Source organism: Rattus rattus, chromosome 15 (assembly GCF_011064425.1).
Source record: "Rattus rattus isolate New Zealand chromosome 15, Rrattus_CSIRO_v1, whole genome shotgun sequence".
In the NCBI taxonomy this organism is placed as follows: Eukaryota; Metazoa; Chordata; class Mammalia; order Rodentia; family Muridae; genus Rattus; species Rattus rattus.
The window spans coordinates 68,927,802-68,952,349 of record NC_046168.1 but is presented as its reverse complement, the minus strand read 5'-3'; the positions used below and the strand labels follow the sequence as shown (position 1 = coordinate 68,952,349).

Here is a 24,548-nt window from a genome sequence, read left to right as displayed (position 1 = left end):
CCTCCTGCTAACATCTCTTGCTGTGGTCTTCTCGAGGGCCGTCTGTGTATCTTTGGGGGGTGGTGTGCATTTCATTAATAAGCCCTCAGGTTTCTCGTGTCCCTTTCGAGAAGTAAGCAAATATTTTGTTTTGCTTAGTGGTCAGAAGTGGAGATTATTATTTGTTTGAAACGGATAGTGAAGAAGAGGAAGAAGAGGAAGTTAAAAAGGAGGATGAAGAACCACCACGGAAGTCCGCATTCCAGGTAATTAGAGGGAGCGGGACAATGGCGGCCGTCACTAGGTAGAAATGCAGCTGTTGGTTTTTAATGAACAAGTCTTGCTTGCAGGCCTGAAAGACCTCCTCTGCACTCCTGTGAGTGCCCTCAGAGTCTTCTGGTGGATACCTGGATCTCTTGAGTTGTATTTCTAATTAAACTGCAGCACTGCCCCCTCTCAGTAATGTCCTACAAACCACTTCACATGAGCAGGATGTGGGTCAGCTCTTTGTCCTGACATCGAAGCAACTTGGATGACCTAAGCAAAAGAAAAAAAAAATTCCGTTGCAAGCAGACAGGTTTCTCAGCATCGCCTCCTATTGCTTGAATGCTGGACTCACAAGTGTTCCCTGTGTGAAAGAGTTGATTGTGTAAATATTACAGGCGCTCTGCTTTGAAACAATCAATTGAATACTGCATTTGGACCTTGAAAACTAGCTTCATTTTTTTGGTACTGCTAATGATATCAGAATACTAAATAGAGACCATAAACAGCCAGCCCAGTTCTGATCTTTTTCAGCTGAGACCTCTCTGTTCAGGAACCTGCTGACTCAACCCCAGCTCTGACCCACCTGCCAACACAATGTTCATGGGAGTAGGATGTGATCCATCCTTCTTGAAAATGAGGTCTTGTCAGTGCACGGGGGCAAACTCTTGTACATGTTTTTCTACCTCTGGACCACAGGCTAGAAGAGCTATATCCCATTGGTCATAGTACAGGCCATGTAGAAAGATATCCACAAAACCCCCTGGTTACCCATGATAAGGCTATGCATTGTTCCCTAGACAGGGCTGTCATAACTGGGCAAGCTCAAATGCCTGGTCTTTGTGATGACATCGAAAAGCCAAGTGGTTTGTGGAGACTCCTTGGTGTGTGATGTTGTCTCCCTGGCTCGATTGCTTCTCTGTGTGTTCAGCGACCATGTTTGTGTACATGAATGAAGGTGTTTGCCAAATACTAATGACTTACCAGCTTTACTTTTTATCTAATAAATTTTATGCTAACCACCACTTACCATGCAGCAAGAAGAGAACATGGACCATCCTCCCTGTGTTTATGGACTACATGCTTTGACTGAGTCTGCTTTTTCCTAACTTCTAAGCCCAGGACATTTTTATTCTAGCTTTGGTGATTGGCTTGTTTTAACATCCACATTAATTGTAGAGACAAACCCGTGCAACATCATATATTAAACTGTTAACTTTTGTTTGATTGGGTTTTTTTTTCCTACTAATTACTCTTGCTTTGTCCTTCTTTGTAGAGAGCTATTGGGAAGTTTGCCTCAGCCATTTTAGCCTTGCCAAAGTCTATCATTAAACTTCCCAAAACTATTCTTCAGTATTTAATCAGAGCTGCAAAGGTATTTCATGTTTTACTGATGTGTAGCGTGTGGCTCTCTGCTCCGTAGAACTTTAGTAAAACATTCTGATATCTACATTTTCTCTCTTCTATGACTTGTACCATGAAAATACCATACGGATATAAAACATGGAGTCTTTCAAAAATAGTTCTAAGGAGCCAGACTTCTTATCATTTTACTACTTTTTAAAGTAGACACCACCTGAGATAATCAAAAATAGAAAGAGAAAATGCAGATATGCGTGAACTTTCTCTCTTCGTACTTTTATGTAAGTTATACCTCATTTTAAGAGGGTTACATCTGATTGCATGCATCAGTTGACCGTGAGTAAAATGTTAATTTTTTTTTTCTCAGAAAGCTGGTAAAAAACAATCTGAACAATCTTAAAAAAAAAAGTCCCCTAAATATGTCCCCTTTCAGCTTCTTGTTAGCCTTCGGCCTCCTCATTTGGATCCAATTGTCTAGTTCCTGTTTCCAGCGTACCTCCTTTCCTCCCTGCTCACTCCCAGAGCACAACAGTGCTACTGAATTCAGTTTAACTACACATTTGTCTCATTCATCTAATACACGCTGGACGTCAGTCGACTGCCCATATCACAGTCATCTCGTTATTAAAATCCACAAAGAAAAAAATTCGTCCATCTTGTATTTTGTAGTTCCATGTGCTTTTCCTTCCAAACTCAGCCAGGCCTGAGCTCTAAATCACGTGGGTCATTATGATATGATGATCCTTGAGTTCAAGCAAACAGTTGGGATAGTGACAGAGACCAGTGTGCCTTGCCTTTTTCTAATGATCTCATTTCCATGCTTACTCTGTTCCCACTGGTCATATGGACCTGAAATTCTGAGTCTCTGTAAAGCTCGCAGGTGAGGCCCAATTGCTGCTCTACCTAGAGCCACAGAACTCACCCTCCGACTGCCTTTCACTTTAAATTGCAGAATTTAAATGACTTGAATTAATAGTCACTGCTACTGTGGGGACTTTATCTTTTCTTCTTTAGGAGTACACATACAATTTATAACTCATAATTTTAAAATTATTAAAGAGAGAGGCTACAATTTATCCATCCCTTTTGTGTTATTTAAGACAAAGCTACAGATGATTGATTGATGGATTTAGAAGCTTCTGGACCACAGTCCAATTTGAGGACAAATTGTACAATGTTACCAATGTGAGTTAAGAATCCCCCTCTAATGAAACTCTCTCTGTTTAAAAGAATCTATACATTTTTGCCTAATGGCCTTTTGATAAAAACCAAATCTCATTTTCCAAACATAAACTTTAAGATAAAGACAGACACACACACACACACACACACACACACACACACACACACACACACACAAATACACTCACATGGCAGTGACTATTAACTGAGCCCTCAGACTTTGTGTGCATACTTCCAAACATTTTCCCCTTCTGGTCATGTAGTTAAAAGTCTGACACCCTAGACAAGCCACCAAGTCAGGTGTGAGTTAGATTGAACCGCAACATCATGATTTGGAAGGTCAGCCAAAATCTTCCATTTCTTGACTCAATGAAGACCAGAGATCCCTTTTCTGAAATATGAAAAGGCAAAATTGGCCCTCAGTCAAATATTTGAAACTTTAAAATGTGGATGTTTCAAAATGGCAATCCTGAGATAGCGTTATCTGAGAACAAGTCAGTGGTTCACAGTGTGGTTGCTCCCTCTTGCTTCCTGAGCTTGCATGACCAGAATGTTCCTCTCACCAAGAAGACACTGATGGGTTCACCCCTTAGGGACCAACAGAGTCAGTATTTCCCCTCACTATGTCAGACCATTGATGCTCCCTGACTTGCTTTTCATAAAGCCTGTTGATCCTGCTCTTCTCCACCCTCCTCTCTCCCTCCCAGCTGTTTGCTTTCTCTTCAGAAAAAAAAAGGATGTCCTACAATTCATGTGCCTGCTCTACTCACAAATCATTGCCTTTTAACTTCTATTTGGGATTCTTTCATTTTATAAAAGAATAATAGTTTAATAGTTTCCTTGAATGAAATGTCATCCTATGTTGTTCTTAAGCCTGAGGATTTATTATTAGTTAAGTTTCTCTTAAAACAAGCTGTATCATGCAAATTTGCCTTTTAATGAACTAAACCTGAGAGACAAGTAGCCAGACTCTCAAACTAATGTGTTCAGTGAAGATCCAGCAGTCCTTGACTTTGATCTTACTGAACATCAGTTCGTCTTCTAATTCCACAGAAAAGGACATTTCACCTCTGGGATTTATTATCTAGCAATAATACGAATTTTATATTTGTGTTCATTGACCATAAAATTCACATTTCTACCAGTGAGGAAAAAGGAAGTGTCTTTTCTTGGACCATGTAGCCCTCACATTTTCATACGTGGAAGAGTTGAATCTTTATTTTCTATTGACAACAGAACATAATCTGTTTATGTTGTTTTCAAAAAAAGACCTTGAAATATGAAAATAATGTAGGATAAAATGGCACTGTATGGGTTTACAGCTGTCCCTTCTGTGTGCTTGTCTGAATCATGACAATGGAAAACCCAGCTTCCCTGAGACCAGATGTTGCATGTTAAGCATGCCTGCTTGGCTTTGTGGGGGGCTGATTTTATGCATCAGGTCTTAGTTCTATTGCTTGGCATGCTTCCAGGGATATGGGGGGTGGGTCTTTCCAAACTGCTCTTTCCTGCTTATTTATTGATTGTAAAATGTATTCGACAGCTGTCAGTTCTTGAATACAACTGACCAAGGGCAACCTGAGACACCGGTGTCCCTCCCTGCTTCCCCGGAATAGCTCACTCTTATACTGACTCTTTTTTTTTTTTTTTAACTTTTAAAATACTCATCCCTCTGTAGAGCGTCTTTCTCAAGTTACCCATAACCACACTATTAGGAGAATGTTGAAGATGCAAAAACTTACTTCTCCCAAGTAAATATGACAATTAAAGATGTCATTTTGCTGTTGACTGAAAAAGTCTGTGGTGGGAGAAACTCCTCTACTGGGGTTTATCAAGACTTCCGACTTTAGCTTGTGGAGGGCAAAGCAAAAAGTGTCGTGATGGAGCATCACAAACATTGGTGGTTTCAGTGAAACGACGGTTTGGTTTTTACCCGGAGTTTATGTCAAGATCATCGGTGACACCAAAGGGAGTATATCCCCTCGCCTGTTCATATGTTACATCCTATGGTAACAGAAGAACAGCTTAAGGTGGATGGATGTAGTGGTACATGCCTTTAATCCCGAAGCTTGGCAGGCAGAAGCAGGTAGTTCTACAAAGCAAGTTCTAGGCCAGCCAGGAGAGACCCTATCTCTTATAATGAGACCCTATCTCAAGCGAGCAAACAAAGAAAAACTAAATCGGCAGAAGTCAACTCAACATAAAAGAAATCTGTAAAAGAAAAGCATTCTTACACAGAAGAAGCTTGACTTAGGTCCATTTTCATTTTCAAATGCCTTTTGAAAGTCAGAAAATAATTGGATGGTCTCCTTTCAGTTCGTCTACCAAGCCTGGATTACCGATCCTAAAACAGCACTCCGACAGAGGAGGAAAGAGAAGAAGAAAATGGCCAGAGAAGAGCAGAAGGGAAGACGCAAAGGATCTGGGGAGGGTGAGTGCCCTTCAGGAAGCAGCCACTGGCTGTGCACCACCAGCAGGGGACATGGGATACCTAGGTTGCCTCTGGGTGGGGTTTTTCAATGCAATAGAGTTGATGATTTTGAAGGGATTGTATTACCAAAGCATGGTGGAATTCTTTCTTAAGTTTCTTTTCTGTGAGAAAGACCATGACTTGTGGAGGAACAGATTTGTTTTACCTTTCAACTTGTGCATCACTGAGGGAAGGCAAGGCAGGAACTTGGGAAGGATACAGGAATGCCTAATAGTTCTATAAGCCCGTGTTCTCACAACAGGACCACCCACGCAGAGCCCCCACAATGAGCTGAGCCCTCCTACTTAATTATCAGTTGAGAAAATGTACCACAGGCTTGACTCCAGGTGGAGGCATTTTCTCAATTCATGCCCAGCTTCCAAAGTGACTCTAGTCCAGTTGGCACAAAAGTAGCTATTTCAAAACCTGTCTAGTAGTTTCCTGACATTTAAGTGAAACCCAATATTTTACAAAATAGCAGTCACCTATTGAAAGTACTAATGGAACAAGGAAAATCCGAGTACCTCAACCCAGTATTTTAGAGTGTGAATGGGTATGTGTTATAGAGTCTAAATGTAATTGAAGGAAGGTAAACAAGACCCCGCATTATTGTATTAATAACAGTGGCTGCTTCTTGGGAGAGCGGAAGTTAACGATGTGATTGAAGGGAACCCTAGGTTTATGCGCTATAGTTTGATTTTGTGCAAAGATAATGCAATCGTGGGTTCCTTGTGAAGTTAAGAAATTCAAAAGCATAACTCAAAATTTCTCATGTAAATGATTATAAAATTTGTTCATTTTTTAACCTTCCCTCTCTTAGTATCTCCTGGTAGCTATGACTGCATTTTATAAAAGTAAATTTAATCTACACCCAATATAATGAGTGGTGGGGGCAGATCCAGAATCTAGTGAATGAACCTGCGTACACACACACACACACACACACACACACACACACACACACACACTCACACACACTACATACACACACACCACACATACACTACACATACACTCACTCACACCACACACCACACACACACCACACACACACTCACACACACACTCACACACACACACACCACACACACATACCACACCCACACACACACCCCACATCTCCCACATACACCACACACACACATCACACACCTCTCACATACACCACATCTAACACACACACATCACACATCTCTCTCTCTCACACTCACACACACACACACACACACACACACACACACACACACAGCGCCTCCCGGAAAAATGCATCCTACCCAAATGGGGCATTGGTCTTCTCCCCCTTTGGCAAATGCATGTTATTTGTTTGTTAACTTTCCAGATTTGAGTTCATGTGCACAAAGGCATCTTGTACTTTCATTAGGAATGTATCATGAACATTTCTCCAATTAAATATTCATGAAACTGCTGGTATTTTTAGTGTTTATAAAAGGCTCCACAGTACAGATATGCATAACTTATTCAATTAGTTCATCATGAATGGGCAGAAAGATTGCTTCCTGATTTTATCACAGCAAACAATGCCATAATGAGTAAGTATCCTTGCAAAACTCACATGTAGTCATGCATGAAGGTATGTGAAAGTCTGACAGATGTTAAGAGTAACGCACGCTTTTACAGATTAAATGCTCAAAAGTAGGAACTGGGTGAAAGGTTCTGCTTCATACAATTTAATAGTTCCCCTCCCCACAAGTTTTTAGTAATTTGTGTTCTTCTATGCCAAATAAAAGAAGTGCATTTCTTATGATGCCATACCAAAGCCCTCACTGTCCTTTTTACTATTTTTTCCTGAGGGGTGACAGATGTCTTGTGTTTTCATTGGAAATTGGTTTAATCCTTATCCAATGATTCTGGGCATTTCTACTTTATGTTGTCTGTGAAATTTATAGTTGAAAGTCCAAACATGGCTGTCACTGTCCTCTGCCATTCTATGGGAGTGTTTCTTCTTTTCTTATTAATTAGGGCTACTGTACATCAGGCATATTGCCTCCTGTGCTGTGTTATAATCATGCTTGCCTGTTCAATGCTTGCCTTTTAATTTAGTTTATGATACACATCTATCTAAACATATGGGATTGCTTTGATATTGAAACATGCCTAAATTGCTGATATTTTAGAGTCATTATCTTGCTAAAAAGGAAAGCCTCTACCACCCAATGTTAAGCAAATGTTCTCCTGTATTTCCTACTGGTTTTACCGATGTCTTGAATATTTTTGGTTACTCCGTGTAGTAGAGGTATGCTTTTATACAGTTAGTCACATGAGCAATGATGCTCGCCCTACTTAGTCACATGAGCAATGATGCTCGCCCTACTTATTTTAAAAGTCACCCTTTAGTGTTAGAAATGAGCAGTACTCAAGCCATAAGTCTTAACTCAGCTTACATATGAACTGCAGCTGTATTTAGACTCGTTCTCCTATTGCAGAGCTATGAATCTCTGTTACAGGCTTCTGAGTGTAGTAGCCATGGAGTTAGTTTTAATATTTAATGAGACAGACTCACCTCACCCTTGTTTTATTCAACAAACATATGTCTGGCCCAAATTTTTTCTGAGTATTCTTTGGTCATGAAAACTGCTCATGATTCTATAACGTACATTGTATATGATAAAACATATTATGTGCAGGTCCAGTGGAATGGGAAGACAGAGAAGATGAACCAATCAAAAAGAAATCTGATGGTCCAGGTAACAAAATAGAGACCAAGATCATCTGGGAGGACTCCTTTGCCTGCTCCTGGGACTCTTTTCCTCCGTTGGGTTGCTATCCACGTGCATAAGTGATAAAGACAGACAGACAGACAAACAGACACACAGAAAGGTCTACTCCTATTCTGAGCATTCCTCGTTGTAGATAGTAATAGGCGTACAACACATGGTTTCATTATACCTGTCCAAAGCCAAGTGACTCCTGCAGCCCGATAGATAAACCTGTCTGTCCACCTCCTTGCCTAGTTAGAGTTCCTTAAGTCTATTTGTTGGCAAATCCCAACATCATACAGAGTTACTAGTTAGCATCCTATAGCTTACTAGATATAACCCTCCCATAACTGCAGGCTTGCCTTGCCCGCTTCTTCCCAGTTGCCCCATCTCTGGCCTGGTACTATAGCGCTTCTCTCTGTTTCTGTATCACTAGTTTAGATGCTAAATCTAAGTGATGTCATCTGGCATGTAGCTTTCCACATCTGGCTTATTTAGCACAACACAATGGCCTCTACAGTCATCAACACTGTTCCAAATGACAGAACTTTCTTGTTTTTTAAAGCTGAGTGACTTTCCTAAAGATGAGATCACCTGTCACTAAATCCCCTCCCCTCAATCTTTCTGAGTGTTCAAAGGCCTTAAAGATAGACTCTAGGGAGCTCTGGGAGATGTGCATGCTGTTGGCACTTTGATCACAATAGGACTCTGAGCTGAGTGGCTGTGTGACATCTCTCCAGTGTTTCTAGCCACAGCTATAGTCAAGGATAAAACTCATTAGCAATTCCAGGGGTTTTGCTGCCTGTCGATGATGATAGATCCCATGTGAAGAGTTTGTTGACATAAAATTCCATCGAATTGTGTGAAGAAGATCCATCTGTGGTGTGTGAGCACACACAGCCCATGCAGTGAGCTCTGTGAAGTATCAGATGGCTTAACAGAAGTACGAATGCAAGGGGAATAAAGAGGTTCCACCAATAATCCCTAATATAGTTGTAGGGAAACATTCAAGGGCCCCTGTGAGACTGCACAAATCAATCCTATTCCTGAGTCAATACTAGGTTCACTTGGAGTTGCAATCTCTGCTTTTACCAAACTTCTTACAGAGAAGCCTATATATGTATGGGTTTTTCCCTGTCATAGGTTCATCCAACTGCATACCAACATGTTGTAGGCGAAAAAAATGCATCTCTATTGAATGAATACAGATCTTTTTTCTGTCTTCCTCTAAGCACAGTGTAGCAAACACTTCAATAGAGTGTTCCTAGTAGCAAGTATTACAAGTAATCTAGAGACGGCTCAAACTATGAGGAACAGTGTGTAGAGATTCTATACATAAAGTTAACAGTTTCACATATGGCAGGGACTTGACCCTCCACAGAGCTTGATATCCTTAGGAGTCCTGTCAGTCCATAGGAGCCCTGAGGGACTATGTTGAGACCTGTTATGACAGACACGACAAATCCCACCTGAGTCTGGCTTAACTCTGCCACTCTCCATGTAGAGGGCTACACAGGTATTTGGACCTCAGTCCCCCTCTGTGTCCCTAAGGATGAGGAGCCCCATTCCCATTAGGGACAATCCTACAAAATCCAGATCTGGATGTAGTGTACCTCACAGTGTATTCAACGGCACAGGTCTTGGTAGTGCTCCATGCCCATGAAACTGTGCCGTGCTTCTTCTGCCTAGATAATATCATCAAGAGGATATTTAATATCCTGAAGTTCACCTGGGTCCTGTTCCTGGCCACGGTGGACAGTTTCACTACTTGGCTCAACTCCATCTCAAGGGAGCATATCGACATATCCACAGTTCTGCGGATTGAAAGATGCATGCTGACCCGAGAGATAAAGAAGGTAATGCTGTTGGCAGCCTTTCCTTTACTACTTGCTACGTCCAAACAGCTGCCATGTCCACGCAAACTTGGTGCATCCCAGCCCAAAATGCATGGGGCCAGAGGAGTTTCAAATTTCCAATTTTGGTTTCAGATACAAAATATTTTCACCTAAATAATGAAATACTTTGGGGGAGGGAACCCAAATATTAACATGAAATTTTATTTCTATTTCATCATATATGTGACCTGGAAGTTATTTCTTAGACTGTTTCGAGTGTACTTGTGTTTTAACTGCAGCTGTCCAGGGGTGTGGTGCTTGCATAGAATTTTCCACCCATTGACAGCATGCCAGCAGCGTTCAAGTGGTTTCAACAATGGCGGTATTTGAATTTCAGATTGTCAACCTGTGTCCTCGCTAGTTGTATTGTTGTTGCTGTTGTTTGTTTTGTTTTCCTCCAACTTGGCACAAGTTAGAGCCATGTGAGAAGAGGAACCTCAAGTGAGAAAATGCCTGCATCACAGTGCTGGTGGGCAAGTCAGCGAGCCTTTCATGTGGGAGGGTCACATCCCATCCCAGACACATGATCTTAGGTCCTGTAAGAAAGGAGAGTGAACAAACCACGGGAAGCAAGCAAGCCAGTAAGCATCAGGCCTCTGTGGATTCTGCTTCAGTTCTTGCCTCCAAGTTCCCACCTTGAGCTCTCACCCTGGCTTCCTTCAGTGATGGATTATAAACTGAAATTGAGCAAATTATTTTCCATCAAATTGCTTTTGGACCTGGTATTCATCGCAGAAAGAGAAACCTGATAAAGACAACCTTATCTAAAACTCTTAAAATAAAATCCTATCTTCCTGGAGAGCAATTATATAACCATCTAGTTCTTTGTGTGAGGTGTATCTTATGCTCATAAACTCCCCCCCAACACACACACACACTCCACAGGTCCTTGGAAAATCCACAATTTATTCATTTTCTCTCTTCTATCAGAGTTTAGAGGTATGTTGTACCCTATATAGCATTTTAATCTGAAACCTCCATAAAAATAATTCGATATAAGGGGATACACTAACAAAATACACAAAAGTTATATATGGTTTATACATTGTGTTTAAAGGTGTCTATTTTTATACATATAATTTTGTCAATTATACCATAATGGGGTTGAGAACACTTTTAAAATATATAAAATATACAAAAATAAAAACAAAAATTAACAATGAAGATAAATTTCATAGCTGAAATTAACGTATTTGAACAGGGATTTGATATTCTTCTCCACTCAGCTTGAACCGGTTTCTGTAAAAGTGATGTGACATAGCATAATTATCCTCATGTAAAAATTACACCCAGCGTATGACCTTAGTTTTTGCTGTGATAAAATGTCTGTCAAAAGCAAGTTAAGGATGTGCTGAGGGTTATCTTACAGCTTGAAGGGACACAGTCTACAATGGTGATGGCAGGGAAGGCGGGGCAGTAGTCGAGGAGGGCAAGGTCACTTTGCATCCACAGACAGGAAACAGAGGGAGATAAATGCGGCTACTTGGCTGGTGTCTTAGTTAGACACTATTGCTGTGATAAAACACCGTGACCAAGAGCATGGGGAGGAAAAGGTTCATCTTTGGCTTGCACTTCCAGACCACTGTCCATCATAAAAGGAAGTCAGGACAGGAACTCAAACAGGACAGGAAACGGAAGCAGGAGCTGATGCAGAGGCCACGGAGGGGTGCTGCTTACTGGCTTGCTCCCTCTTAGTCAGCCTGCTTTCTTATAGAACCCAGGACCACCAGCTGAGAGATGGAACCATCCACAGTGGGCTAGGCCCTCCCCTACCAATCAGTGATTAGGACAATGCTTATGTGGAGCCCGGTCTCATGGAAGCATTTCCTTAATTTAGGCTCCCTCCTTTCGGAGGGTTTTCTGTTGTGTCGACTTGACATAAAACCATCCAGCATAGCTGGGTTCCCTCTATTTCTACTTTTATACAAATAGAGGAGTTCCAGCCCATGGGATGATGTCATTCACATTCACAACGGATCCACCTTCCTCAGTTTAAATCTTTCTATTAATGCCCCTGAAGACATTCTGAGAAGTGTGTCCTAAGTAGTTCTGAATCCAGTCAGGTTGACAGTGAAGATCAACCCTGACGGCCATAAATGACCTGACATTAACCCCTAAATTAACTCCTCAGTCCTTATCGTAGATGTGTGCAAGCCCTACAAGTTGTCAGTATTGACAACGGCTGGCACTGTTCAAACGCGTGCTTCTGTGAGAACTGTTGTGATGTCCCCTTTCCTACAGGGCAACGTTCCGACACGGGAAAGCATCCACATGTACTACCAGAACCACATGATGAACCTTTCCAGAGAATCCGGACTGGACACAATCGACGAGCACTCTGGCGCTGGTTCCAGGGCCCAGGCAGCACACAGGATGGATAGCTTAGATTCCCATGACAGTATCTCCAGGTATTTTACTTTCTAAACCATGGGTTTGTCTGTGACAAAGTCAATGACGTAGACATTGGCAAAGAGGAGGAGTGAATGCAAGCAGTGAAGGTTAACCAAAAGCATGGATGGTATCCTAGGCTCTGCAGATCCAAGCAGCAATGCTGAAGGAACGTTGTCCTGCTATAGACAGAACTATAACAGACATTAACAGTGAACAGCTCTCGGTATCCATATACGTAACTAGCACAGCATAGAGATTTAGGAGATCTAGGCAAATAAGGAAGATCCATTCCACTTGCCTTCTACTCATTATTATTTATGTAGGGACTGCATCTTTACCGTCTTTCAAAATGGTTGCTCCACCGAGTATCTTTCCTTCTAGCATTTTCTACCTTCTCTTGATAACGCTGATCTTTCCCTTTCAGGATTGTTACTTCAAACTTTAGAATCAAAATGTCAGAAGTAATTATGTGAGCCTCCCTCTTCTCTAGGTCTATGGTCACACATGCATTGTTCACAGCAGGACAACAGGTGACTTAAATGGTAATGATGGTTATACCGTCTCTTGATGTCTCTCCCTTCTTCCCAGGCAAGTGTACACTGTCCGCTCTGAAAACTCCGGGACCCTCTGCATCATGGTGTTCTAGATCACTGTTGTCCATTGTATAGAGCTCACTAAACCCACATTACTGTCTTAGGGAGAAAACTGACCATTCCAGGGTGACACATGCAGCTATCTTATAGGCCAAAAATTATATCTCCAAGGACAGCCATCTAGTTTTTAATCAAATATTTTAAAAAATACTGTTCTAGGTCAAGCTTTGAACTCAATTCTAGAACAAACAAAAACAAGAAACAGCCCCTCAATGGTTTCAACTGAGCAGACTCTCTCACATAAGGCTCTTGCCTCCTCTCCCTGGTGTGGTGAGGAAGGGCAGAGGAACCTCTAGGTGGCCCAGACTCATACTTCACACATCCAGTCAGCACAGTGGCTGCCAACCATATTTTTCCTTCAAGAATATTGACTACATTTTATTCTGGATAAAAGGAGGCAGGAAGGATGTCACGTTATTGATGCCAAACTCAAAAATACAAGTTAAAAATCAAAGGGCCTCAGGTTGTTGCTCAATTGGCCATTTACTTAGCCAGTCCATATGAGGCCCGGGATGTAGTCGCCAGTACCAGAGACAGAGAAGCAAAACTGAAAATCAAAGTTGTGGAGAGAGTGCTTAATAGAGAATTTCTTATCTTGAAGTATAGTTTCATATATGTTACTAAATTGTTTTCTTGGAGTTGACCAATTAAGAAACTCAAACACAGCCATACACCATATTTGCCTTTGACACAGGTCTAAATCTATTGATAAGGAAACAGAATCATATAAAAATGTGTGTGTGTGTGTGTGTGTGTATGATCACATGCACATATATATAAAATATCACTCATGCTTATGCACACACATACATATATAAGATATATGTATATGTATGTAAAAACTCAAATTTTAAAATAGTCAATTACGTACGTACGTGTGTGTGTGTGTGTGTGTGTGTTTGCCTATATTGATTCTGTGTAGATAAAACTTTATGGATACAGTCCTTCCTCTCTTACCAAATAGATACTCTTTTAAGGTGTTTTCAGGATTAATAAAAGGATGATATTGTTTATAACTTGGGAGTGCTCCAGTTATTTTTAAGCTCTGAAGTGAAAAATATTTCAACTAATATGTTCTTCCTCAAAGGAGGGCGGCTCAGAGCCAGACTCCTCTTAGAGTTACTTCCTAACTGAAATGGGGTTTAAGAGTCTTTAGTTATAGAATAAAATAATTGTTAGAAAAACACTGTCATAGTGCTAAAATGTATTTTTTCTATCTATACTTTTGCACTTTGCTTAGACAGTAGTTTCTGAAACTGTAGTAGTAACAACAGCTCTAAAATAAAAATGTCAATGACAGTGTCAACTGACTCCCAGCACTCTGCGTCTCCTGTGAGACCATCCCAGAATCTCTGTGGAAGAGAAGTTTACTTCTCTTGTCTCACAGGCTTTGCTGAAGTAAAAACCCACTGTCCATTTTGTAGTTTATGTATATGTTTTGTGAACCATAACTTATGTCTTGTGTGGAATCTCTAAGTCCTCCTCTTTGATCTCGCTCCAACAAGTTTCTCCATATCTAGAAATCAGAGCATTTGAATGCAATCCTTCTCGCTCTGATTAATTTCTATGCCGTGAATCAAAGTCCACGTTACCCTCATTTTTCTTCAGTGCCTACCTATGTCAGTCTAGCTCATAGTGGCTGCTCCCTCATCAGGGAAGAGGGGAGACCTTAAGACATGGTTTAGAGATGTGATGCAGGTCAGTATTGTATGAGACACTAGCGTCAGACCCTACTGTCATAATAGAAGCAGGGATGATGAAGCTGACTGAACACTGATGTGCATAGATGTGCAGATATGTGCAGCCTGGGAGGGGTGAGGTGGAGGAGGTAGGCATGTCAGGATGTCCTGGACACTCTCAATGTTGACTAACACTGCTTCCTACGCAGGGGTGAATGAGGTGAGTAAAAGATTCTTGGTTTCCAAATACTCCCACTTTAGAACCAAATGGTCAAACAACCATGAAGAAAAAACTTCATGGGAACAATGGAATGTGAAGAACCCTGAGGTGAGAACACTGAGCCTCCCCAGAGAGATTCCTGGTTGGCAGACCACTACCTCAGTCCATCCTCCACTCGGTCATTTTTTCATAACACTTGCAAATGTTCCTCAGCTTCCGGCAGCACTATTCTACATGTGTGTCTAGTACACGCTATATTTTATTGCTTTTAGTTTCAAAAAAAAACGTGACAGACCAATCCACTTTGCCTGTGCAAAAGTCACACTCATATTCATCTACAATTATTTCCTCCAATTCAGTGGAGGATACAACTATTTACATGTACAGTGTATAATGTTTTATTACATCTTTTTGGGTTTTTTTTTCCTTTGTCAAGATATGGTGTCTCCTAATGTGACTCGTAAGGTTTTCTCAGTGTCTGCTTCTTTTACCTCCTTTCCTGGTTTATTTCATAAGAAGCTTTGTTACCTGGATCCCAAGGTTTGACAGTGAAAAAAAGGAGGCCGATAATGATGCTAATGTCTTCTGATATTTGAACAAATCATGTGTCATCTCCCAAAAGGAATATACACAAATACACCCATAGAACTTAGGATTCTTCGTAGGCTTCCTTAATATCACTCAGAGGCCTGTTTTGGGATACCTGCTTTAGTACCAACCTCTGAAAAAGGGAATCAAGGGATTATTACATTACAAAGTATAAATCAGTATCCTGACAGACTCGATTCCTATAGGAGCATTTTTAATTACATAATTATCTATAATATGTTCAACTAAGAAACTAAATAATTATAAATCAAAGCTTAGGAGGCTACAAAGGAAAAGTACCAGCTCAAACAAAAACAAGGAACTTCCTTTAAATATGACCCAAACAAAAACACATGACCGGAATGGTACATTGGGAGTCACTCGATATCACACTTACAGAATGATTTTTTTAAAAAAAGTGTAAAGTATTTGCAAAATTATAAAACTGTCAATCGGTGAATACATAAGAAGCCAGAACCATTATAAATAGTCTGTAATGTATTTTGGTTTTCATTTTTAATATGAAGTAAAAGAAAATGCTAAGTTCGCTTTGTGAGTTTATGAACCAACAAATTTGCCCTTCATCCTTGGCTGAGCAACATTCCCAGTGTCTTCAACAAAAATCCACCTCCTTAAAGGTCTCCAGTAACCCTTGCACTGGGAAGAGGTAGCATGTCACTGAGAAGATTGCTCGGACACCTATATATTTGGGGCAGACAAGGCTGGTGAACATAAGCCCACTCTCCAGTAACAAGAATGAATATGGTGTGGCCTGTTCCCTTTGCAGTTTCTGTCCCAATATCCATGACACAAATTTTCACATAAGTACAGTAGACAGAGTGAGAATGAGAACCTAGCAAATGAATACAGATTTTTCTTAGGGAAATCCTTTAAATCCAGGGCCAGATGGTGAGCCAGTTTCTAATAGTTTCTCATAAAATCAAAGGATTGCTTACTTTGGCTGCAAACGTTGTTAACTGCATTCTGAGGCTAATTCTCAGGTCTGGAGGGGTGGTTGCCGTTTGAAATCTGCCACCCGAGACATCGCTGTGCTCCCGCAGTGGCGGCATCTCATGTCTGCTCCATGATGGCTGTTCCTTTGGGTACCGAGAAATGAAGAACTTAGTCAATGGTTCCCCCCGCCCCGGGATACCCACCAAAACATGAAGCATGATCCGTAATAAAAATCAGTTAAAGCGAAACATTAACAGATAAAGGTGTCTGGCACTGCTAGAATTCCTTTGTTGTTGTTGTTTTTTGGTACCGTTTTGATTTTTTATGTTGGTTGCCACGTATCCGATCAGCATCTCTTCTACATGCAAGGAATCTGGCTTGGCTTAGTCCCCATGAGTCAGAAAATAAGGTAGAAGATTCAGTGTGCAGTGGCATCCCTGAGCGTCTGGCTCTCATTTCAAAGACCACGTTATGAAACTAAAGTCTTTTCTACAAATTTTACCGGCATATTTCTGCTTATGCAACTGAGTCGGGAGATGCTTTCTGTGGACTTGGGCTTGCAATTCCAAAGAAAGCATATTTTCTTCCCTCACAAAAGAAACAATTGCATCGCAAAGCTACCAGGGTGTGGACTTTGTAAGATGACTCCTGGGTCCGCTCCTTATTCTGCATCCTGTCTCACCCCGAGAGTACCATTTGAAAGCCAATTCCCCAGCCAGTACATTTTCTTTTCAACTCCAGTTTCTTCTGTTTATTTATCCTGCCAAACAGGTCCTTCCTTGTCCTGGAGCACCCCCGCTGCTGTGGTCATCCTGTCGGTGGCGCTGTTGTGTGTAGTTGCCGCATGGCGGTGTGTTGGTGTGTTGGTCAGTTGTCCCTGTGTGACTTAGTGCACCACTGGGTTTTAACTCTGTGTTTCTGTAACTGTTTGCGCTGCTAGCTGTTACACTGAAGCAACCCTGCTGATCTCAAGGCAGTCCACCCTTGATGATTTAGATGGACAAGACCCTGTTCCTAAAACAAGCGAGCGTGCTCGGCCTAGGCTCCGTAAAGTGTTCAGCATGGACATGTCCTCCTCATCAGCTGACAGTGGCAGTGTAGCATCAAGGTGCTTAACTTGTGCATGCTTTGTTCTGTACTCTTAATCTCCTCCCCCGTGGATGTCACTGCAAATGCAAGCTCATGGGATGAATGTCATTCTTTGTTTTAGCTTCAATTTTAAGGATTTGCATGACTGAAAAAAACTGCATAACCATAGCCCTGTCTGTGACATAATCATTTCCAAGACAATGCTTCATGAACTAACTGCATCTTGGTTTTGTCTGTTAGGAATTGCTTAAAAGTTCTGATTGAAAACATTGTCCTCCATTTAAAAGATATTTTCTCGTTTCATTTTCTAAGATATATATTTGATATATGTATATAATATATACATATCAATATATATTTGGAAACATCTGTCAAATATAGCCATTTTCAGTTAATGCAAAATAAATGGCTATACTTGGCATTTATCTAGCAGGAAAATTGAATATACTTTACCATTGGCTTTTTTAAAAAACGTAGAAACATACATTCAGCTTTCTGGATTACTATCTGCCTTGTTTGGAAACAATTATTCTGGGCTTAAGTTTCCTCATTAAATCCTGCCAGAAAGCAACATTCAGTTAGAAATGAAATTAACTGCATACCTAAAACCCCTTTTCCCCAACCTAAATCTTAGAGCTGTTACCATGGACTCTGGCCATACAGGTTCATCCTGACATGAGTACAACCCAAGCCAAAGCCAGCTCCATTCTAGCCACTGGGGGTCTCTCACAAGAGAGGTGGAGTCTTTCCCTTTGCTGGCAGTTGTAGATGTTAACCCTGTGGTACTGACCACTGGGGCCTGGCTTAGATGAGATGTTTCACCCCTGAGACATCTCTTTCAGGTGCAAGCTTGTTATAGCCTTCCACTCTGAAGCCCTCAGGTGACCCCAACCTAAGAGACTATGCTTATGGCCACTTACAGGCACACTGGAAGTCCAGCCCAATATGGATGACTCCCATGACCCGAACATTCCCTGAGGTGTTGGTCCATTCAGTGTCCTCCCGGGAAGCTGTAGGTTAACTGACATGAGTCTTAGCAAACCTTTTGGTGAGGGCTATCATTCCCAGAGGCTTCTGCAGCACAGTAGAAGCTCAGGACCAAAGCCCCCGGCATGTTTAGTGCCTACATGATCATCCACCATTCCTCAGTCAGAAGAGGTCACAGATGTGCCAGCCATTCATCCATCACTCACTGACATATCAACACTAATACCTACCATTTAAGAATCTCTGTGTTTGTGGAAGCTACTCGCTCACGATGTCACTCACACAGCAGTAAGGCAGTATGTATTTCAGAAGCACTGTACTCCTACATCCACCAGATCTTAAATACCTGTCCTTCTTCAAGGGTCAAAGAGTTAAGAAAAGGCATGCTATGAGTTTCAGCATGCGATGACTTTAATATGGCTGCTTTGTTTTCAGTTCTAACATTTTTTTTTTGCATGGGCCTGTCCAGAAGAGCTAGGAAAGGGCTAGGAATGAAACGCAGAGTACCACAGAAAAGCACAGGGAAACCAACATAGGCCTGATGATAGAGGTAGAGTAAGTTATGTAAAGGAGGCTGTAGGAAAGATGTATTTGAAAAATAAAAGAAGGCAGCAAAGAAAGAAAAAGAAATGAAGGAAGGAAAGAAGAAAGGAAAGAAGGAAGGAAGGAAGGAAGGAAGGAAGGAAGGAAGGAAGGAAGGAAGGAGGGGGTTGCTGGGGTGTGAAAATAGGAAAAATCTCTGAGATACAACAAGCAACTTAGAGACAGTAATAGGTGGCCCCATGTCCAAGACCAAGAGCTCACAAGAAAAGTCCCGAGAATGGGAGAGAAGGTGGGAATTCAGTGGGAAAGACGCTAATACCAATAAGAAAGAAACAGCAAAAGAGAGAAGGAGGAGGAGATCCACATTAACAAAGAGGCATTTTTAAAGCATGTGCTTGTTACGTTCAGCCAGTATCCACTGGAGTCTGTCATCTTCAATGGTCCTGGGAAGTTCTCTTGTGCAGGAATGGGTGTAGAAAACATCTTGGCCACAAACCTCTGGAACTGTCAAGCATGGCTTCTCCTTTCCTATGCTCTCTTATTTAAGGAGTGATGGTGGTAGGTATGCTGTGCTACACGTGTGCTGATTTGGAAATGAACCGGGAGCTCATGGCTGTGACTATTGATCCTGTTTTAAACACTTCTATGCATAGGACTGGGTTGCTCCTTGCGAGGCAAGTCACTTGCTCTGGTTTGGAAGGATGCAATGCTCACTATCCACTCTTGCATCTGGGAAGGCTACTGCTTGCAGTTTCTGCAGACCAGGAATGAATTTCTGGAAGGAACAAAGCAGATGGGATACACAGAGAAGGAGGGTTTTTCTTTTCTCACATGCTTGAGGCTTCTGACTTGGGAGTTCTGAGATGGTGTCATAAGGATTGATTGGGACAGGTTCCAAGCTGGTATAAATGCTAAGACCAGTGCTCTGCCCGTCTTCTCTCCTAACAGCGAGCCCACACAGTGCACCATGCTGTATTCACGCCAAGGAACTACGGAAACCATTGAGGAGGTAGAGGCTGAAGCTGAGGAGGAGGTGGTAGAGAGTCTGGAGCCTGAGCTCCATGATGCCGAAGAGAAGGAATATGCAGCTGACTATGAAGCGGGGGTAGAGGAGGTCAGCCTCACTCCAGATGAGGAGTTGCCTCAGTTCTCAACAGATGACGGTGATGTGGAGGCCCCACCCTCCTACAGCAAGGCTGTCAGCTTTGAGCACCTCTCGTTTGCATCACAAGATGACTCCGGGGGCAAGAACCACATGGTGGTCAGCCCTGATGACAGCCGCACAGACAAGCTGGAGTCCAGTATCTTACCACCCCTGACTCACGAGCTGACAGCCAGCGATCTGCTCATGAGCAAGTAAGAGCAAAAAGCAGGCCTCCAGCTTTAGCCAGCAGCCATCACAAACATGTGTGCTCTGGTCACATGTGCACAAAGCCCAGACAGACATAGAAGGCAGACATACAGTCCTCAGACATCACTGTGACTAAGTAACAGACTTGGCAAAAAAAAAAAAAAAAAAAATTCAGTGACACTTGTCTTGATCTTTCTTTCCATAATAAGGTCTCAGTTAGATTGAGCATCCCTAATTTGAAAACTCCAGATGCTCTGAAATGCAAAAGAGCTCTAATGCTATCCAGGAGATAAATGAATCTGAGCCATTAAGCTTTGTGCATGCATAAAACCATTGGAAAACTTTCTATTAAATGATCTTCAGACTTTATAAATGTGGTGTGTATAAAGCATTCATAAATTTCATGTTGAAACTTGAATTTCATACCTTAGATACTCCATGACATATATGAGTAGTCTAAAATAGGAAGGCCTTCAACATCTCAGTCACGTCCCAAATGTTTTTGCCAAAAGAAGAATCAACCTTTATGGGGTTGCCTTGCTTATATATGTGGGGAGAAGCACACACAAAGGAGGCATGCACAGATACGCAAGAGATCACAGAGGCAAGTAAGTGATTTGGAAAAGGTGGACACAGTGTCTGACCGTGCTTCCGTTGACAGGATGTTCCGTGATGATGAGCTTGAAGAATCTGAGAAATTCTACGTGGACCAGCCCCGGTTCTTGCTGCTATTCTATGCCATGTATAACACTCTGGTAGCCCGCTCGGAAATGGTGTGCTATTTCGTGATCATCCTGAACCACATGATCTCTGCCTCCATCATTACCCTTCTGTTGCCCATCCTGATCTTCCTCTGGGCCATGCTGTCCGTCCCCAGGCCCAGCCGGCGCTTCTGGATGATGGCCATCGTCTACACTGAGGTAGGCCATTCTGTTGTCTGACCTGCTTAGCCTGGAATCATTATCATGACCTAGTAATAGTAATTCCATACACCTTGTCAGGCCTCACATCCTGTACAAGGTAGGTTCTGGTGTCATTCTCAATCAGAACACAGGAGGAGACAGCTTCAATGGATTCAGTGATTGGCTGAAGGTTCCAAAGTTGTTGGAACTAGGTTGGACCTGTGATATAACCACTGTCACTATAACAGTCTTCTGCCAAATCAAGCCAAGTGCCCAGTGTCAGTGAGTATCCAGTGGACTGGAGATTGTAGCACCTTGAATACAATCTGATACGGTGGCACACATACTTTCTATTTTTAAACCTAAAGTCACTTTCCATGCATCCCAACACAAACGCTTTGAAAACCTAAATGGCAGGGGGATATGTTGCTCTCAGATGTAGGGGAACAGGAACACGTGTCTGGATGCACATACAGCCGTATTTTCCATTGTTCCTATGACATACAAAAGTCCCATGAAGACTCCAGCCCACACAGAGGATAAGGCTCACATGTGATGTGTGTGGGGCTTCTGCGGGGTTTGGAGCTGTGGCATTTGTGATGAAGTCTCTTCCCTGACTCGGAAGGAAAAAGTTTACTTTGAATCATATTGTTCTGGCTGCTTTTGGCCCGATGCTCATGAAACATGCACCCTTGCAATCTGGACACACTGTAGATTGATAAGTAATTCAAGTCAGGTGAAAACAGATTTTATAGTAGAGGATAGCAAAAATACGTGGATCAAGCATTGATAGTATGTATGGTTTATCCATGGCTGACAGAGGCAGAGGGAGAGAGAGAGAGGGGGGGGGAGATCCATTACTCTAATTGACTTCACACTCTTGCCAAAATAATCATTCTTGAGGGTCACTTCCATTACATACCTCAAGGACATAGACTCTGTTAAGGGAGAAGGTGCCATTCGCTAGCACCAAACTCCACAATGTGGGAGAGCTTCTTGGATTCCTGTTCTTACATGAGTGAGTCACGGAAGACACCAAGAGAGTAGAAAAGGGCAAGAGATGCATGACCTTCATCTTAAAAATATTCTTGCTTAAGTTGGGATTTTTAAATTTTCTATCTCAGAGTAAAATAAATGGGTGATCCAACTGACATTCCAGTTCCATTTGAACTGTGGGCAAGCACAAGAACCACTGATGAAACAAGTTGAAAAATTTGTTTTTTAGTGATTAAGAGACTGATATGGAAGTAGATACAGCGGAGGAAAGTGAGTGCTGTTTGCATGAAACCTTCCTGGAGTTAAACAGCACTTGCCTAGCACGTGTAATCTCCGGGTTCAACTCTGGGCATTATATAAAGCAGGCATGGTGTTCTGTGCCTGTGACTAGAATGTTCTGAGAGGTAGAGACAGCAGGAATGGAAATCTGGGGTCTCTCCGGAGCTTAGAGGCTACAACTTTGTCTCAAATAAAGAAAAGAAAGAGTGAAAGAAAGAAAAGAAAAGAAAAATACTAACTGCTTAATAACATCCTGGTTTCATCTCCTTGAATACCAAAACAAACAAAACCTTACACACTCCCCAAAAGTGCATAGTATTTCAGAAAAACTTACAAATCAAGGTATTATGCAATATAAAACTATATCCGTATTCAAGTTTGCCCTACCTTCCTTATGTCATATCTGGTTAGTTAATTGTATGATTAAGTCAACATTAAAACAACTCTTCCAGAACAGAACATGACCGGTCATTTGGTTGATGATGAGTAGCCCGGTGGCTTTGCTTCACAATAGTTGACACTGTTGATAATACGGTGTTGCTCTTGTTCTGGACATGAGAACTATCTTACCAACACTTTAAATCCAGGAGTGTTGAGATTATCATATATAATAACGGTACACTTATTCCGCGTGACTGTGAGCATTTCTACCACCAAAACTGTGAGGCAGACGTGTTTTCTTAATTCTTACATCACCGTTTCTTGTGTATCGCTATTCCTAGAAGGAATGACTTTTTCTTTCTATCATCCCTGTGTAGGTGGCGATTGTAGTGAAATATTTCTTCCAGTTTGGCTTCTTTCCTTGGAATAAGGACTTGGAACTTTACAAGGACAGGCCCTACTTTCCACCAAACATCATAGGGGTGGAGAAGAAAGAGGGCTACGTTCTTTACGACCTCATTCAGCTGCTGGCTCTGTTCTTCCATCGCTCCATTCTGAAGGTACCAAGCACTAACTGTTCATTACCCCTATGTTGATAAGTTGAGTCTGCAACGTTGCTGAAGATCCTGGACATTACAGACCATGGCTTGAAGGAGAGGCAGTATCATTCCCACACTAGTTGAAGTCAAAGCATAACAGAGCACTCAGAGACAACACCTTGTCTCTTGTCTCCATCGCAGCCTCTAGCCATCTTCTAGTAATATTGGCTTTCCCAAGTCAGTCTTTTCCCATGAAGCTAGAGCTGTCGGAAAGGTGCATCTCAGGTCAAGCCCTGGACTGCTGTGCGCATATAATCTTGCTATTGAAAAAGCAATTGCTCTCAAGGCCTGAGGAAGACCTCTGCAAAGCAGTGCATTCCTGACACAGTCACTCTTACCCTTTCATTGTGTACACAATTACACACACCAGTACACAGTACATGCACATACGCACATATATCATAAATGTATATAAATATATATGTGTGTATCATATGTATGCATATATATGTATGTATGTATGTATGTATGTATGTATGTATGTATGTCCCATTTTATTAAACATAGATTCTTTTCTCATACAATACAATCTGAATGCAGTTTTTCCACCCCCTACTATTCTCGGTTCCTTCCCACATACTCCCCCATGTGCATCCACTCCCTTTCCATGCATTAGAAAAGAACAGACTTCTAAAACAGAAAAGCAAAACAATAGCAAAAAATATAACGAGATAAAATGAAAACCGTTGTATTGAAGTTGGACAAACCAAGCCAACAGAAAAAGAAAAGTCTCAAGAGAAGGCACAGGAATCAGAGATCCACTTGTCCATACGTTTAGGCAGCCTGCAAAAGTCCTAAACTGAAAGCTATAGTGTATGTGCAGAGGACCTAGTGCAAGCCTGTAGAGGCCTGCGATTGCTGCCTCAGTCTCCAAGCTCAAAGAAGCTTCGCTCAGTTGTTCTAGAGGATCTTGTTCTCCTGGTGTCTTCCATCCCCTCTGTCTCCCCTCTCCTTCTTCCTTCTCTACTGTGGGGTTTCCTGAGCTCTGAGGGGAGAGATTTGATGAAGACATCTTGTTTAGAGTTTGCCATTCAAGGTCCCTGTCACCTATGATGTCTGATTGTGGG

General features: G+C 41.8%; 1 protein-coding gene across 3 annotated transcripts in view; it reads left to right on the top strand.

Moving 5' to 3' along the window:
* Nucleotides 1-24,548, top strand: part of Piezo2 (piezo type mechanosensitive ion channel component 2) — a 367,176-nt gene that overhangs the window by 320,150 nt on the left and 22,478 nt on the right. The window contains exons 34-43 of one of the 3 annotated variants that reach the window (XM_032885461.1): nucleotides 139-245; nucleotides 1,520-1,618; nucleotides 5,104-5,218; nucleotides 7,903-7,962; nucleotides 9,664-9,830; nucleotides 12,111-12,277; nucleotides 17,295-17,462; nucleotides 19,922-20,329; nucleotides 20,986-21,244; nucleotides 23,260-23,442. In XM_032885461.1, the coding sequence (XP_032741352.1) occupies nucleotides 139-245; nucleotides 1,520-1,618; nucleotides 5,104-5,218; nucleotides 7,903-7,962; nucleotides 9,664-9,830; nucleotides 12,111-12,277; nucleotides 17,295-17,462; nucleotides 19,922-20,329; nucleotides 20,986-21,244; nucleotides 23,260-23,442 (1,733 nt within the window). The remainder of the gene's footprint in view (nucleotides 1-138; nucleotides 246-1,519; nucleotides 1,619-5,103; nucleotides 5,219-7,902; nucleotides 7,963-9,663; nucleotides 9,831-12,110; nucleotides 12,278-17,294; nucleotides 17,463-19,921; nucleotides 20,330-20,985; nucleotides 21,245-23,259; nucleotides 23,443-24,548) is intronic. The other 2 variants (XM_032885462.1, XM_032885463.1) reach the window with 2 other exon arrangements.